At 40.4% G+C, this 15,150-nt stretch overlaps 2 protein-coding genes and 1 long non-coding RNA gene across 3 annotated transcripts in view; 1 reads left to right on the top strand and 2 right to left on the bottom strand.

Moving 5' to 3' along the window:
- Nucleotides 1–2,292: 2,292 nt before the first annotated feature.
- Nucleotides 2,293–6,487, bottom strand: LOC102213365 (uncharacterized). The gene is made up of 3 exons (XR_311642.1): nucleotides 5,909–6,487; nucleotides 4,968–5,450; nucleotides 2,293–4,418 (listed from the first exon to the last, which is right to left on the bottom strand). It is a non-coding gene; the product is annotated as an uncharacterized LOC102213365 (long non-coding RNA).
- A 1,833-nt stretch (nucleotides 6,488–8,320) lies between these two features.
- LOC102213075 (dual specificity protein phosphatase 18-like) lies at nucleotides 8,321–9,691 on the top strand. Its single transcript, XM_005729436.2, has one exon. It carries the CDS (start codon nucleotides 8,387–8,389, stop codon nucleotides 9,056–9,058), a length of 672 nt encoding a protein of 223 aa, XP_005729493.1. The 5' UTR covers nucleotides 8,321–8,386; the 3' UTR covers nucleotides 9,059–9,691.
- A 1,034-nt stretch (nucleotides 9,692–10,725) lies between these two features.
- tgoln2 (trans-golgi network protein 2) overlaps nucleotides 10,726–15,150 on the bottom strand; it is a 6,570-nt gene continuing 2,145 nt past the window's right edge. The window contains exons 2-4 of the mRNA XM_005729435.1: nucleotides 13,092–13,831; nucleotides 12,535–12,618; nucleotides 10,726–12,449 (exon numbers count right to left, since the gene is read on the bottom strand). Coding sequence (XP_005729492.1) covers nucleotides 12,444–12,449; nucleotides 12,535–12,618; nucleotides 13,092–13,831 — 830 coding nt within the window. The 3' untranslated portion in view covers nucleotides 10,726–12,443. The remainder of the gene's footprint in view (nucleotides 12,450–12,534; nucleotides 12,619–13,091; nucleotides 13,832–15,150) is intronic.

Raw genomic sequence — 15,150 nt, 5'->3', positions numbered from 1 at the left:
CCTGAAGAATATTGTAACTAGATTCACGTCTTCATTCAGGAAGCAGCGACACGTAAAAATACACACTTGCAGCGAGAGCGATCTCTTTTCAGTCCTTGAACTGTCTTTCAGTGGTTTTACTATTTTAAGCTCTACAGGGCAGAGCACTGCTGATTACAGTGCCACAAAGAGAAATACTTCCCGGGCTTAGGTTTTCTTCTTCTTCTTCCTCGCCATCTTTTACAGCCTACACACACATTCCGCTGGAAGTAGCGGAGCTGTTATTTCAGCAGGCATCCTCCATATGATGGAGGCTCTGGTTACAGAGGGCTGCTTCTGGATCGCACACATAATTACACACGCACACATGAGCAGTGTGCTAAGACATTCCTTATTTTATTCAAACAAAGAAGAAAACGGAAATGGATAATTGGTAAAAACTTGCAGAAATTCTGACACAATTAGATAATTGTGGAAATTACTGATTGCTTACATCATCACACACGCACACAAGCTCTCGGTCTCTGCCTCTCTCTGTCTTTGGGACATAAATGTCTCTGTGGTATCCAAGCCTGTATAAACTTGAGCATTAGTGTGTTTTCAAAACTAACCATGCGCTAGAGGACATCATTAAGCCGATTAAGGCTTTTCATGCAAACATACCTGCCTTTGAACTGAGGTTTGTGTGATATTTAAGACTTTAAGTGGAGCCTCACTTTTCTGCGCGGGGTTTTGTGTGTGTTAAGACTCTGCTTTCAGAGCTCTGCGGTGAATTACCGCTGACCCATGAAGACCCCGGGCCCCCCAACTTCTGCCTGTGGAAACCCCCCTGTCATCTGGATCACATTGGGCTCAAATGGGGGGCAGAGCAGAACCCAGTGTGTCTGACCCATGCAGATCAGGAGGATGCTGGAATGAAGGTCCACTGCGGTGTGTGTTTCGCTCTTTCTGTCTCTGGCGCAGACACACAAACCTGTATGGATCTAATGCACACATTACAAGAGAGTTTTAAAGCAATACACTCATATCCTACTAACATTACTAACCACTTTTGTTTCACCTTTGAGTTGTAACACACTTTGTGTATTTGTAAAATCAACATTGCTGAAAATGTGGTTTAAAAGGAATCATAAATGCAGTGTTTGAAGCAGGCCTGATGTAAATGTGAAGGAGTATCAACAGAATAGTTTGAAACATTGCGCCATCACAAATATGTGTCCGCTTGACTTAAATATAAGAAGAAACCTGTGCTAGAATTTACATCGTTTTTATCTCCCAACATGATGAGTTGCTGCCCCCTGCTGGAAGTTTGCATCCATGAAAACAATGCAGTTATTTTAGACAGTTTGTATGTATGAATTCACAGGAGGAACATGGTGATCTGACTGATCAGCCAGACACATGCATAATATTTAAGTTAGTTTAGTAATACAACCACTTCCCACTTTGATGCCAGCGCTTCTCTGCCATTAATGATGATTTAAGGATCCATGACATTTCTTTGAGAGATAAAGTACTACAGGTATGTAAGCATTTCAAGATAAACAGAGCTTCATCATTTGACCTTAACCAGATCCTTTTTTATACCTGAGCAGCTGTCAGAAACAAATACAAAAGATAAATGTTGAATGATGTCATCCCTGTTATCAGGTTAAAAAAAAGGTTCTTGAATTCTTAAAGGTTGTTGAGGCACTGACACAATGAGTGTGTTGCAGTGTTTATGGGTCGTAAACACATATCGTTACACTAACACTCCTTCAGCTCCCAACAAAATGAACTAGTAGCTATTTACTTTATGCAAAATATGAAGCAATCTGGTCATTTTTTCTATACTCATTGCGAATATTATTTATGTACGTATTTACAGAATATACATGCACATATACATATATTATGCATATGTATTTACTGCTGATTGTGAATTAATAATAAATAATGTTACAAATCACTAGCAATATTATTTTCATTATTTTTGATGCAATATTGTCTACTTTATGGTTTATACATAGTATTTTATATTGAATTGGAGCTTATAAGATGCAATACCAATTGTGTTCTGATGGCCATTGTCTTCACATTTTAAAGCAATGTGTAACCTTGAGTGTCATTGCTGATCTGCGCTTGTTGCTTAAAACTAACTCCACGCCGTCTGTGACCGAAACAGGACAGGAAAGACGGGCCCACAGCCGACGAAACGCTATGTTGCAAAACATTTTATTAACTGGATACAAAGTTTTAGAAACAGAAGTTACAACATTACAAAAATATTCAGAAATTGTTCATGAAACAGTAAACGATACAATCACTATCAAATTATTGTTTTTAAACTTTATTAACACATTTTCTTAGACCTCCTGCTGTTCTTATGGACATTTTGCTTGTATTGCTTTTTTGTTCTTTTCAAAACATGATTTATGTCAGTGTAAACATTAATTAACATGTTGCTTCCACATAATGCATAAACTGAGAGGTTCAAGGATTAGATTTAGGCTGCAAGAGTATTTGGAGGTTTTCGCAGTGCTCACTGCCAGTTTGCAACTTGTTTGCATTTCCACACAAATACACCTCTTGTACACACTCGCTCTTCTCTCTCCCTCTCACACACATTCAAGCACGTTGTTGAATTTCATTCTGTTAGTAAGTGACGCATCCCCTCGATGCTGGGGCGCTTCAACAATTCTGAGCAGAGTTATTGATTCTATTTCATTTTTGTTAGGTTATGTGTTCATTAGTAGGTTAGTTTGTTAGTTTGTGGAGAGCTGTTCAACACTCTTCTTTTGGGTTAGTGAATTGTTTTGATGACTGTTGATGACTGTTGTTCATAGTAGGTCTGTCCAGTGGTATTGCTGGGCATGCTTTGATTTACTCAAAGTTTAGCAAAGAACAGCAAACAAAGACATTAGTAAGATGGACATTTACAGGATCAGGACTGTTAGTATCAGCACCAATCAGGAGTTAGCACTGAGGTGTGCTCAGTTTCTGTCTGACATCACCGCCCGAGCTGACAACAAGCCAGGCACTCACCTGCAGGTTGACCGCACAGAGCACGTACAAATGTAAAGGCTGACCTCTCTGAATCTGATCACAATCGTTTTTGCGATGATTGCTCGTAAGTGTGTGGTCAACCCAGTTTGATGTCAGCAGCTGTTCCCGCTTGTCTTTTCACCTTGAGCTTAATCGCTTTCTTTCCCTTTCCAAGTCCCGAAACCCTTCTTGACATGCTCAGTGCAACATTTTTCCCGACTTTAACGATTTATTTAAACTTCTAAAAGAAGGGATGCAAAATCATGCAAAGGAAGTATATGCGCTGCAGACCGCGGGCAGAAAGCAGAGGGTTAGTCAAGTTAGGGTTAGAAATGCCAGCCAACAGCATTCTCAATACAGGTTAGTAATCCTCCAACTGTTAGCACATATATTAGTACTGTTAGAGATTAGTGAGATACTGTTAGTACAACCCAGATGTGGGTAAAAATCTATTTACACATAATTATTAGCATTTGCTGAAATTGGCTTCAGTGTGAAATGATAGGACTGCAGGCATCGGGACAACTTAATTAATGCCAGCGGGCATCGTTTAGAAAACTACAGACCATTAATTTCCAATGGCATCCTTGTGATCTAAATCAGCATAATAACTGCTACTTCAGTGAGGTTGTAACAAATGCTAAGAACCATTTGTAAATGTTGTTTTATCCCTTATCTGGTACATCCAGTGGCTAAAAGAATATAGGCCTGTTATTGAGTGTGCAGCTGTGAAAACAAAAACCACAGTAAAGCAGCTTTTAGCTTCAGGCCCGTTACAAATACATTTCATCTGACTGATAAGAGACACATGCAGACATACGTACAGGGTACATGCAAAGAAACACGTGCACTCACGTAGACACTCCCGTAACACACACACACACACAAGTGTGATCAACTTTAGAGGTTTCCACACAAACAAAAACATACTGTGTGAATGGCACATTGGGAACTTGTCATTTTCACACAATTTAGCAGCTTTTTTTTTTTTTTCAAATATCAGAGCTTTGCACAAATCTGTCAGAGTAAACTCCAGCTATGAAAAGACACAAAATAGAGTCTTGGTGAAACACTGCTCGCTTTGACTGAAGTATCTTATATAGGAAGAAACCATCAGAGGGTTAGAAAGAGTAGAGGTCACCGCACGCGTCACTGTTTTTGAACAGCAAAATAAAGTCAGAGAACGGGCCAGGACGCGCTTATTACTTACAAAAGAAAAAAAAACTGTATCAAATTATTCTGTACAACACCCATGAAATATCTGAGCACACTGATGTTGACCACGAAGCAACAAGTGAACTACTGTTTTCACTGATTTGCAAAAGCAGAAGTCATCTCTCAGTAGGGAAACACTGGAACACGGACTCGCTCTTCTGAAGGTGCAGGGCAGGGAAAATGGCACCATGTGGTCATCGCTGCAAGACAAGTCACAATAAAGGGAATTAGGATGGTATAGTGTAGTATAAAATAATATAGATATAGCGAATGATGGCATGATTACAAAGATATAGTTTTGTACTGGTTTGAAAAATATTGACAAATATGTCCTTTTCTACAAAAATCTTGAATAAAATCACCCGAGGGGCAGATTATGCTAATATGATTTGGTCACATGATCCAATTTGTGGTTTATCTCACCTCTTAACCATAATCATGAGAAAAGTACCATATAGCAAGCATAATAATAATAATAATAATAATAATAATAAATGTCAGTGATTAAGCACATAACTGATCTCCCACGTTCTATCTGGTCTTCATTTATCTGTCCTCTGTGCCAGCATAGAGGCTTAACACAAACACACAGAGACACACACTCACACAAAAGCATGACTGAGTCCGTAAAAAACTGGCTCTGTATTTTATATTCATCGGCACTTATATAAGAAGTCACTGTGTACAACAGAAAAGTGAATGTGGAGGAATAAAAGTCAGTGGTATAAATCTGTGGCTAGATCCTGTACCAGTCCATACGCAGCACAGTAGAGGGCAATGGAGCGAAGCCACCGGGAGTACAATGAAGTCCTGTCGAGCCCCCCCAACAATCTGCTTTTTCCATCGATGTAACTGGAGAAGAGCACACAACACAAAGCAGCAGAAAAAAGTGGGACACAACCCAACTGTCCTCACAAGATCCCCCAGGTACTGGTTGTTCTTTCATCTTTTTTTTTGTTTCTTTTTACTGCTTTATATTTAGTATCAGACACGGTGGACTGAAAAACACCCACTGTAAAAACATATGAGTCACTTAGGATAGGAGTCAGTAATATCAGTTATCTAAATGACTGAGTAATGCTATTAAATTTCCGTGTGACCTCCCTAGAGATGATAATGACGACAATCCAGTCTGTACACATAACCTGTCCTGCTGTTGGTTCCCTTCTGGATCCTCCCAGCATCCTGTGTGTCTCTGTCTGCAGCGCTGTGGATGAATCCACAGGGAGTACCTAAAAGGCAAAATACTGAGTCAAATGGACTTGTCTATATACTATATATACTTCATATATACTTCATATTAGATGTGACTCTAATATTAGAAGATCTAAGTTAAGGCTGGGACTATTTGACATTGCTCTTGGCAAATCAGTGCAAAAATAATGACTACAGCTTGTTCTCTGCAGATTAAAGACATATAGGGTAGGTTGCATCCTGCTGTATTGAGAGATGTATTGAGATTAAAAATAACTACAAGATTATTTTTCATATTCTATGGTAAACGAGTATACACCCTACAACCTACAAGACATATTCTCTATAATCTAGGCCCTCAACTGGAGGGATTAAAGGAGTTAGTGTTTGCCTAAAAACATAGATCTTATTAAACGATTGGGAGGGATAGAGGGGGGTAAAAGTTGAATGCAACGGAAGAAAAATTGGAAATAAATTATCTATTTTTTTTTCCTACCAGTGATCTCCGGGATCCACGTCCACCTGTCACCAAACGATAAGAAAAGATCGCTCCTTCTTCGCCTTTTTTTCTGCTTTCTTCGTCTTCCTCTTCCAGGCTGACCGCAAGCCGATCAGACGGGAAAACAGGCGTCGTGTGTGTGCGCAGTGATTACGCCCGCACTGAAAGGCTGGTTGGATCGAGTGGCAGCACGCTACTAACACGGACCGCGGCTGTGCGTCCTCTCTATATGGCTGCCGAGCGGAGAGAAGCAGATGTGGGAGTGCCAACAACAGCTGCGCACTGACGGGAGTCCAGTCCACGGAAAACAGGATAAAGTGGAGTCGGAAGCCTCGGGACAAAGAACATGAGCGGAGGGTATTAATGAGAACAGTAACTTCTTTCACTCAGCGCGCAGACCTGAATTAATCGCTGGTCTCGGTCTCCAGCTGCTGCCACAGGTTTATGGTCTTTTGTATGCGCCCCCTTCATCCACCATCTGTGTTTCCCGGGCAACGAGAGGACTGCCTGCAGGCACCACCAGCAAGGCCTGCATGCAACCACCTCAAATCAAGGCACACTACAGTGCTGTGATTCTGCTTACTGTAACATAACCAGTGGTTGATGTTTCTTCATTGTTAGGTGCTTTCTACACGTACACACGCATAATCTCACACCTCTTCTTTCGCCTGCTTTTCATTCACTCATCCAAACTGGTGTTTGAACAATATTTCTTATCTTCTCGGTGCTGTGATTCAACACATTCAATTTCAAATAGCGGGTACTCGACTAAAAATGCCAAGTTTACCAGTAAATCTCAGCAAATAATAAAAGCTCTTAAAAAAAACTGGACAATTGCCAACTAAATACTTTTTCAGACACCTAGCTATTATCTTGATTTTAGTTCATGAGCAAAAGAGCTCACATTAATCAGATTTAAGCGAGAAATTGCCACAAACGTAGTTTAATTTAGCCTTAATTTTCAGGTATTATTATTTAAAGGGCTTAATTATTTCAGAGCAAATCAATGGGAAAAATGGAAACAAGTTGTAAAAATCTCAAACTGGAACAACATTAGGCTGTGTGTTATCAATCATGAGCATAAAAGAGAATCCAATACAAGCTGTTAACCTCCGATAATTCTCAGAAAAAGAAATGAAAAGTTTCCATAAAACAAGAAGAACAAAACCGGTGAAGTGGTAAACGGATGAAACAAATAGTGTCTATCAAAGAGAAAAGCTTTAGAAAGAGGAACATATGTAGATGGGGACAAAGATCCTGACCCAAAGAATGTGGTTCTGCCAGGGGTTGGATCTCCTGGGCTGCCGGTGGAAGCGGGACACTGGCTTTTACTCTTGATTTTCCTGCCAACTAAATAAAATGCTGCTTTTCTGGATCAGGACCTGGAACATTCTTGACTGGCTGAGTTAATCAGCTGATCTCAGTTCAACTGGGCTGCATTCCACTTACTGAGGAGGAAGATTAGTCTGAGAGACCTGACAAGAAGCAAGAATGAGTAGCTTTCAAAACCACAGCAGTCACTTAAACATTTAAATAAACTTAAAATTACATTATCTTTAAATTTAGAGTTTTCATGTTTGCTTTGTGTGTGTGTGTGGGGGGGGGGGGTGGTGAAGATCCTGTTTTCTGTTCTGTATGTCTCAGTTTTCCAGGTCATGGTAGGCTAAGGAGCTTGGGGGGGAAAAAACTCACTGGACTTCTTTACGTTTCGTGAAAATGTTTCATCTCTCATCCAAGAAGCTCTTGGATGAGAGGAAACATCTTTATGAAACTTAAAGTCCAGTTGTTTTCTGTGCCTTTAGTTCCCTGATTGCTTTAGTTGGTGAAAGGTTTATTAATCTCCATTTTGCATTCCCATTCTTGTCTCTGTGTTTATCTTCTATCTCTTTGTCAAATTCATGTCTCAGTCCTGGTCTCAGTGCTGGTTATTTCCTGTCTTATTTTGATAGTCTCTCGTTGTGTGCTTTCACTTTGATTCTACTCCCACACACTTATTATCTGTTATTAGTTTGAGCTGTCCTCTTACCTGTTGCTTGTACCCTTGTTATCCTTTGTGAGCATATGTTGTCTCAGTCCTCTCTGAGCTGTGTCCTGGGTGCCTGCTTATCTTTGTGCTTTTGTTGGAGTGTAGCAATAAAACTGTTTTTTCAGTTTTATGCCTTTTGTTCCCAGTCCTGCACTTTGGGTTCAATTACTGAGGCCACACAGCAAATCTTGATTTTTTTAAAAAGTCATTTACATGATAATCATAACGTTGATGATTCGTTAAAACTGGGATGTTTAACGTTTGTTTGTTTGTTTTCACAGTGTAGGTTATTTGAATTGTGATCACACTTTAAACCCACTGCATAGCTGTCAGTATAAAGCTGCCTAGTACGTCACTAAGAAAGGGTATTTACATCTCATTAATTCGACCTTGGTATCCACTTGATAAAACCCCCATCCAGCTGGAGGCGCCAGCTTGCGCGCTCACAGATGTTTGGCCTTCCTGAGTCGCCGTACCACTGCCTGTACCTCGCTGCCCCATCCGTGCGCGCGCTGGCGCGATTTGTATCATGGAAAGGAACAAACTGTGAAGCATCGCTGAATGTGACGTTATCCATGCATCAGCCAGCTCCGTCGGCTCTCTCGGGTCTGTGCCGAGTCACCGACTGTCTTTACCTGAGTAATGCCCGAGCGGCCGGTGATCCCCGCCAGGTGACTGGCTGCGGGATAACCTGCATCATCAACGTCACTGAGAAAAAGGGCAGCGTCTCGCCCCCTCCAGGGGTGGAGTACTTCCACATCCCGGTCTCTGATACCCCGGTCTCTCGACTCAGCGATCACTTTGACGAGGTGGCGGATAAAATCCAGGTTACAGCGGAGAGCAGCGGCCGCACGCTGGTGCACTGCAACGCCGGGGTGAGCCGCTCCGCAGCCCTGTGCATGGCTTACCTAATGAAGCACCGCGGCGTGAGCCTCCTAGAGGCCCACGGCTGGGTCAGGACCTGTCGCCCTGTCGTGAGACCCAATAACGGGTTCTGGAAACAGCTCATCCAGTATGAGGGCGGGCTTCGTGGTTGCAACTCTGTCCGCATGGTGTCCTCATCCATGGGAGAGATACCTGACATTTATGAAGAGGAGGCCAGGAATATGATGCCACTGTGAGGGAAGCACGCTTCTTTGTGTGTGGTGGGAAAGTGGGACATAATTTCACAATGATCTGCAGTGTGCTGGCCTTAACTGTAAAATCCTGTGCAGCCTTGAAAGGAAGCATAAACAGTGAATGCGTTCCCTCCAGGCCCTCATAATAATGGGCAGTTGTGCAGAGTAACAGTAAGCTACTGTATAATTTATGCCTGCCGTGGTTTTCCCATGGTGCATTTGGCCACCTCTTGCTTGATTATGTGAGATTTTTGGTGAGCTCAGGAACCGCTTGCAGATATAAACCCTCCATCATTCTGCAAAATGCTCAAACATCCAGTGAGAGTGAGATTTACCACAACACGTTTGTCATGAATGGGAGCTCTAAAGATAGGCTTGTAGTAGGCTTCTACTCAATGTGACTAAATGCTGCTCCACTGTTTCAGATCGATGTGTACTTCTTATACCACAACATTTATCTGAAAAATTACAGGATGTCATATTAAAGGATTCAAAGCTTATAAAATACAACAGAATAAATGAGTGATTGCTATTCTCATTGAGTTATTCCACATAAAATTAACCAAATCCCTCAATAAGGCAAATAGTATCATCTGAACTATTAACACTGATCGAAGAAAAATGGCAGCCATGAAATTCTCTTGAGTCATAAGGAATCATTGCTGGAAGATGGTCCTAGTATCAAAATCGTGGCTCAAAGAGTTGGCAGTTTGTCTTGTAACCGGAAGGTTGCCGGTTCGAGCCCCGGCTCAGACGGTCTCGGTCGTTGTGTCCTTGGGCAAGACACTTCACCTACCGCCTACTGGTGTTGGCCAGAGGGGCCGATGGCGCGATATGGCAGCCTCGCTTCTGTCAGTCTGCCCCAGGGCAGCTGTGGCTACAACTGTAGCTTGCCTCCACCAGTGTGTGAATGTGAGAATGAATGAATAGTGGAATTGTACAGCGCTTTGAGGGCCCCGAAAAGCGCTATATAAATGCAATCCATTATTATTATTAAAATGTAAAGTTTACACATTGTACTTTTGGGGAGGGGGAGGGGGGTGATGATGAGTCATCAGAAAAACATCCAGGTTATCGGTTCTTGTTTCTGTTATTCTGCGTCACTGATTTGAAAATAGTTTGTTTGTGGTCTTGGATCTGAGCTTAAATACGTTTTTCAACTCTGAAAGTTTAATGTGGCCATCTCATGTATGTAAAGGGGAGGGATCAAAAGTGCTGGGAGACTCATGTCAGATATCAGATTATGTACTTTGAGACCCTGTAACTCAGAATGTTCATAATAACAATAATAATAATAATAATCTAGAAAGTTTATGCATGAAAAACAAAGTCAGCTGACTCTGAGGGCTCAGGTGGAAGCTCTGATTCAACACTCACTTTGCTTTTAAAAATGTTCAGAAACTCCGATAAACTCTTTGTATACTTTTTATGTGGATCAATTGTACATTTAGATAAAAGTTAAAGTCCTGCATTCACAGCGTTGCTAACTGAACTATTTAACATTAATGCTTTGATACTTTTTACTCTCAAAGTCAAAATAAGAGCTGTGACACTGAAGGCTGTTAACAAGTCCGACTCAACTGAGACAAGACAGTAGAAAAAGCATTTCTTTTCCAATAAGCATACAACTGAGCTGGCTCACCTCTCACCCTAATGAGCAAGAAAGCTTCTTTTTATTGTTCTTTGTGTTTTTATTTTTTTAAATGGACAGTCACTCCTTACAACAGAGAAATAAAGTCTACATGGCCATGATGTTTTCTAGCTAATTACAGTGCTTCATTAAACAAAAAAAAGATAATTTCACTTAATTCTTTAATAAAAATATACATTTTCATACCATAATATGGGATTCCTTAAGTCAAAAGAAAACAGCTCTATTTCTTACACAATTAGCTTTACGTGCCCGCCACCTGCAACGAACAGCGAGGAAACTGAGGAAAACGGGTACAATATCTGAGCGACGCCACGGATCACAGTAAAACTCATTCACAACTTGGCACAAGTCTGTCATTTCTTTTAAACATAAACACACATCTGTTACAGAGTAAATGTGAAATCTTTATATTTAAGTGGTCATCTCCGAGACACACATGTAGTGGTACAACGTAAAAATATTCTTCTAAACCACAGACATGATGGATAGATTTCAGATCTTTAAACACCACTTTGAAAAAGACTGGTCGTCTCGACATACTGTCTGAAATAAGAGATTAGCATGCGCACCCAGTAAACCTAAGACAAGTCTCAATTTTTAAAAAGGAGTAGTCGGCCATCATACGGTTGCTCCCTTTATGCCACGAGTTTGCATCACAGCATTGACAGTACGTTCATCTCTGCATCCAACACAAACCTACAGCAGCTTAGTGTTAATAAATATAGATTCCAGCCTTAAGCAGTGCATCGCTAATCGTGCACTTAAGTAGTCTTGAACAAATGGAAAAAAGTTCACGCGAACGCCCGCTTAGAAAGTCTTACAAACAAAAACGAAAAAAAAAAAAAAGATGGTTTTAATTTTTTTTTTTTTTTAAATAACCATCAAAGTGTCTTTTTTAACTTTCAAATGTCAGATTCTGTTCTGCAATCAGTTTATCGTAAACATTGTAATATTGTACCGGTGCATCAATGAGCTGCTGCCCACATAGGGTGATTTAGCGTAGGTAGAACAGTTTATTAAGGAGCAACCTCTAATAACAAGTCTGGTAGTGAAGTTATATTTGGGAAACTGCTATAAAACACTGTTCACACAATCACCACACACTAACTTTGTAGTCCTCATTGATTCTACATTCCACCTTAAAAGCAAAGATGTGCTTTCCGATATTTGTGCCAGGCTGTGGCTGTATTTAGCATGCAGATATGAGAGCAGTGACTTTTCCTTCTTCCATGGGTATATTTAAGCCATTACCTCCTTCTGGATTACGGTTGTTACAACATTCACATGGCCTACACTGCAGAGTCTGACCTCCAATATGACACTTTTACATCTTAATGAAATCTTGATGTATTTTTTAAACTCTAAAAGACATTTTTAACAACCGCAAATAAAAAGCACATTACAGTATTTTACAACGATTCAGATGGCTTATTTAGGAGTAAGGCTGGAATTTGCTACTTCAACATCCTGAGCAAGGACCTTTGTCAGGCCAAACTACAAGTGAAATAATGACACAAGTGCAAAAACGGCATGCCTATTTTACCTTCATTGCACTTCCCCCATTCCCTCAATAAGGCAAATCGTGTCACCTGCATAGTCATGCAATAAACATCTAAAAAGGTCCAAAATAGAAGAATGTTCATTTAACCCGAGGTGTAACCCAGAGTACTTCAGTAATATCGAACACCGGTATCTGCACTCCTTCATTTCAAACAGCCAACAGCTGGCTTGAGATCAAATCTGAAAGAAAAGAAAGAATCGAAAAGTTACAACATTTCTTGAAAAGAGCCGCAGAGAAATGTATTTCTTTATACAAGTCACTCACCTGCTGTTGCAATTTTTGGTATTCTGTGGACTTAGGTCGACGTGCGGCTCTGGATTGCTTTCCTTCCAAAACAAAGGCGATTATCTGGTGGCGAAAAAAAAAGATCAGGCAAGTCTGGTTTGGACTGCTGTAAGAAGTCTGATTTTCAAAATAAGGATAGTTAAGCTAGCCAATGTTAGAACTGAGTGTGCTACACATTAATGGACAACTAGGTAAAAAAAAAAAAAAAAAGCTTTAGCTAATGTAAAAGTGGTTTTCAGCATTAAACCAGAACAGCTGGGAAATGTGTTTCTTTCCGTAAGCTCAGTGGAGAAATTTACACAACTCTCAACGTAATTGTTGTGTGTGTTCTACACAGGAAATGACCTGCACCTCAAAAGGCAACCACAGGTGCCAAATATATTTTACGCTCAAAGTTCAAGGTTCAAGGTGCAGTTTATGTTAGTTTAAACACCAGAGTCAAACTTTAAAGTTAAATTTTTTAAAAAAAATCTTTTTCTATGTGTGTATTTGGGTACAAGACTTGGGACATCAAGCCGGTCTAACAGCAAAAGTACCTTGCGCTTGTTGTGGTAAGTGATGTAGAGCACTGCCACCAGCACAGCTGCAGAAACAAGGTAGGCAAAGAAATGGCTGCTTTCCCCGTTTTCCATCATTTTGGATGGGTCGTATGGAACTTTCACCTCTTTTCTTTTAGTCTGCTCTGCACCATCCTTTCCTTGCTCTTCGCCATTAGCATGGTTTGGCGTTTCCTCATTGTCATCTATCCCATTGTCATCTATCCCATCGTCCTCGTCTACATCACCTCCTTTGAATTCCTCCATGGTGCTCGATTCATCTTTAAGTTTCTTTGTGGATGTGCTTTCAATTGGCTTTTTTTTAGAATCGTTTTCTGTAGGAGCTTGGGCTTGTGGACTTACTTCTTCTTTGTCTTTGGTTTCAGGCTCCGCTTGGTTGGTTTGCCCATCTGTCTTATTGGGCAGCTCGTTTTTCCCTTGGGTTTGCGGACCAGAATCCTGTTTTCCATCGTGCTTATCATTTCCATCCTCCTGTTGTTTTTCAGTTTGATTCTGTGTATCTGTTTCAATTCCTGCGCTTTCCGGATTTTTCTCGACCGCCTTGGGCTGTTCAGCTGATGTATTCACACCCTTCATAGGTGAGCTTAGTGACTCTTCAGATTTTGATACGTTAGCCGCCTTTCCGGTGTGGTTACCAGACACGCTTGACTGAGATTGATCTGTTCCATTTGTATCTTTTACTGGTGGGCTTTTTGCATCTGGGGAGACTTCACCCTGTGCTGAATACAAAAACAAGAGCCTCAGTATTAATGGAATGTTAAATGTGTTAACTGGGATTTTGAATTAACTATTTATTACATTACATGCACATCTGCTTGTTTATCCTCACTACTTATTTCTTCCAGTGCAAACCTCTGAAATATTATTTAATCTATTTTTCTCTTCTCTCCCGATATCTTCGTAACATTTTTCTTGTCAGCTTCCTCCAAGTGATTACATTAAATGGGATTACTCAATTACATAATTGAATCATGTCTGCCATGAAAAAGATTGGCAGCAAAACATTCCAGAAATCAAAGGACAATATAGCAGACGTGGATAATACTAGACTGTGACAGTGACCACTGACACTTTGAGTACATTTGCTTACATATGTGACATACTGCGTAGACCTACTACTATAGGACTAATACACCAGTTATCAAGGCTGGATTACCCACTATGCAAAGCAAAAGGTCAGTGGGCTACAATATGTCAGCTGACCTCATTAATTTGTTAGGTTGACTACAAAATCATACAAAAACACAAAGATATAAGCAACACGCACTAGGAATCCAGTATTTTTTATCATCCTGATTTTCAACTGGGCCAATAATCAGCAGAGTGAACACTATATGCCATTAGTATTTGGTCACATGACTTGTGTGGATCAGTGGTGCAGACCATGATTAACAGATAAATAATGCTGAGATTTTTTTTTTTTACTAAAAGAATGTAGATCTGTACAATAAGTTATAATTCATGAGTAATTTTCTTAACATTATGCTACGGAAAAAATGATCCAACAGTGTCCACAGTTTTATCCAGCAGGTTTGGAAATGTATGTAGTAGAGACCAACTGATTTATTGGTGGGTCAATATTATCAGCCAATACTGGCACTCCACCTACCCTGTTATAAAGGTTGATTAAAGAAAGTAAAGAAGAAAAAGGTAGAAACACCCTTTAATCGTGTTAGGAGTCTTAATGTTGCATTGTTTGCCAACTAAAGGGCAGTCTACAACTTCCCTGTTGGCAACAGGTACCACAAAATCAACAAGCAACGTCAGGCAGAGCTTAGGCGAGTAAACAAATAAGTGCATAACAAATGTCAGGGAAATCTCTTTAAGTTTCATGTGTCTGAAAAATAAACTATATATATTGGCCAATATATCCGAATATTGTCGGGGTTTTTAAATCATAACCAAATATTGGTATGGATATATCGCCTGTGTCAGTTGGCCTCCAGTTGGGAGGAATTACGCCAGATTACGGTGAAAACCTTGTATGTGAATCCATATTTTGCTATATTCACTGTAAAGACAGGGAATATTATGCACA

This window comes from Pundamilia nyererei, unplaced genomic scaffold, assembly GCF_000239375.1.
Source record: "Pundamilia nyererei isolate P.nyererei 1_Seehausen unplaced genomic scaffold, PunNye1.0 scaffold00033, whole genome shotgun sequence".
NCBI lineage: Eukaryota > Metazoa > Chordata > Actinopteri > Cichliformes > Cichlidae > Pundamilia > Pundamilia nyererei.
Note: the sequence above shows the minus strand (reverse complement) of the source record. Positions and strands in the feature narration are given on the sequence as shown.

Excerpts from the sequence above, each read along its gene's own strand:
- LOC102213075 (XM_005729436.2), top strand. The coding sequence starts at position 8,387 with ATGTTTGGCCTTCCTGAGTCGCCGTACCACTGCCTGTACCTCGCTGCC.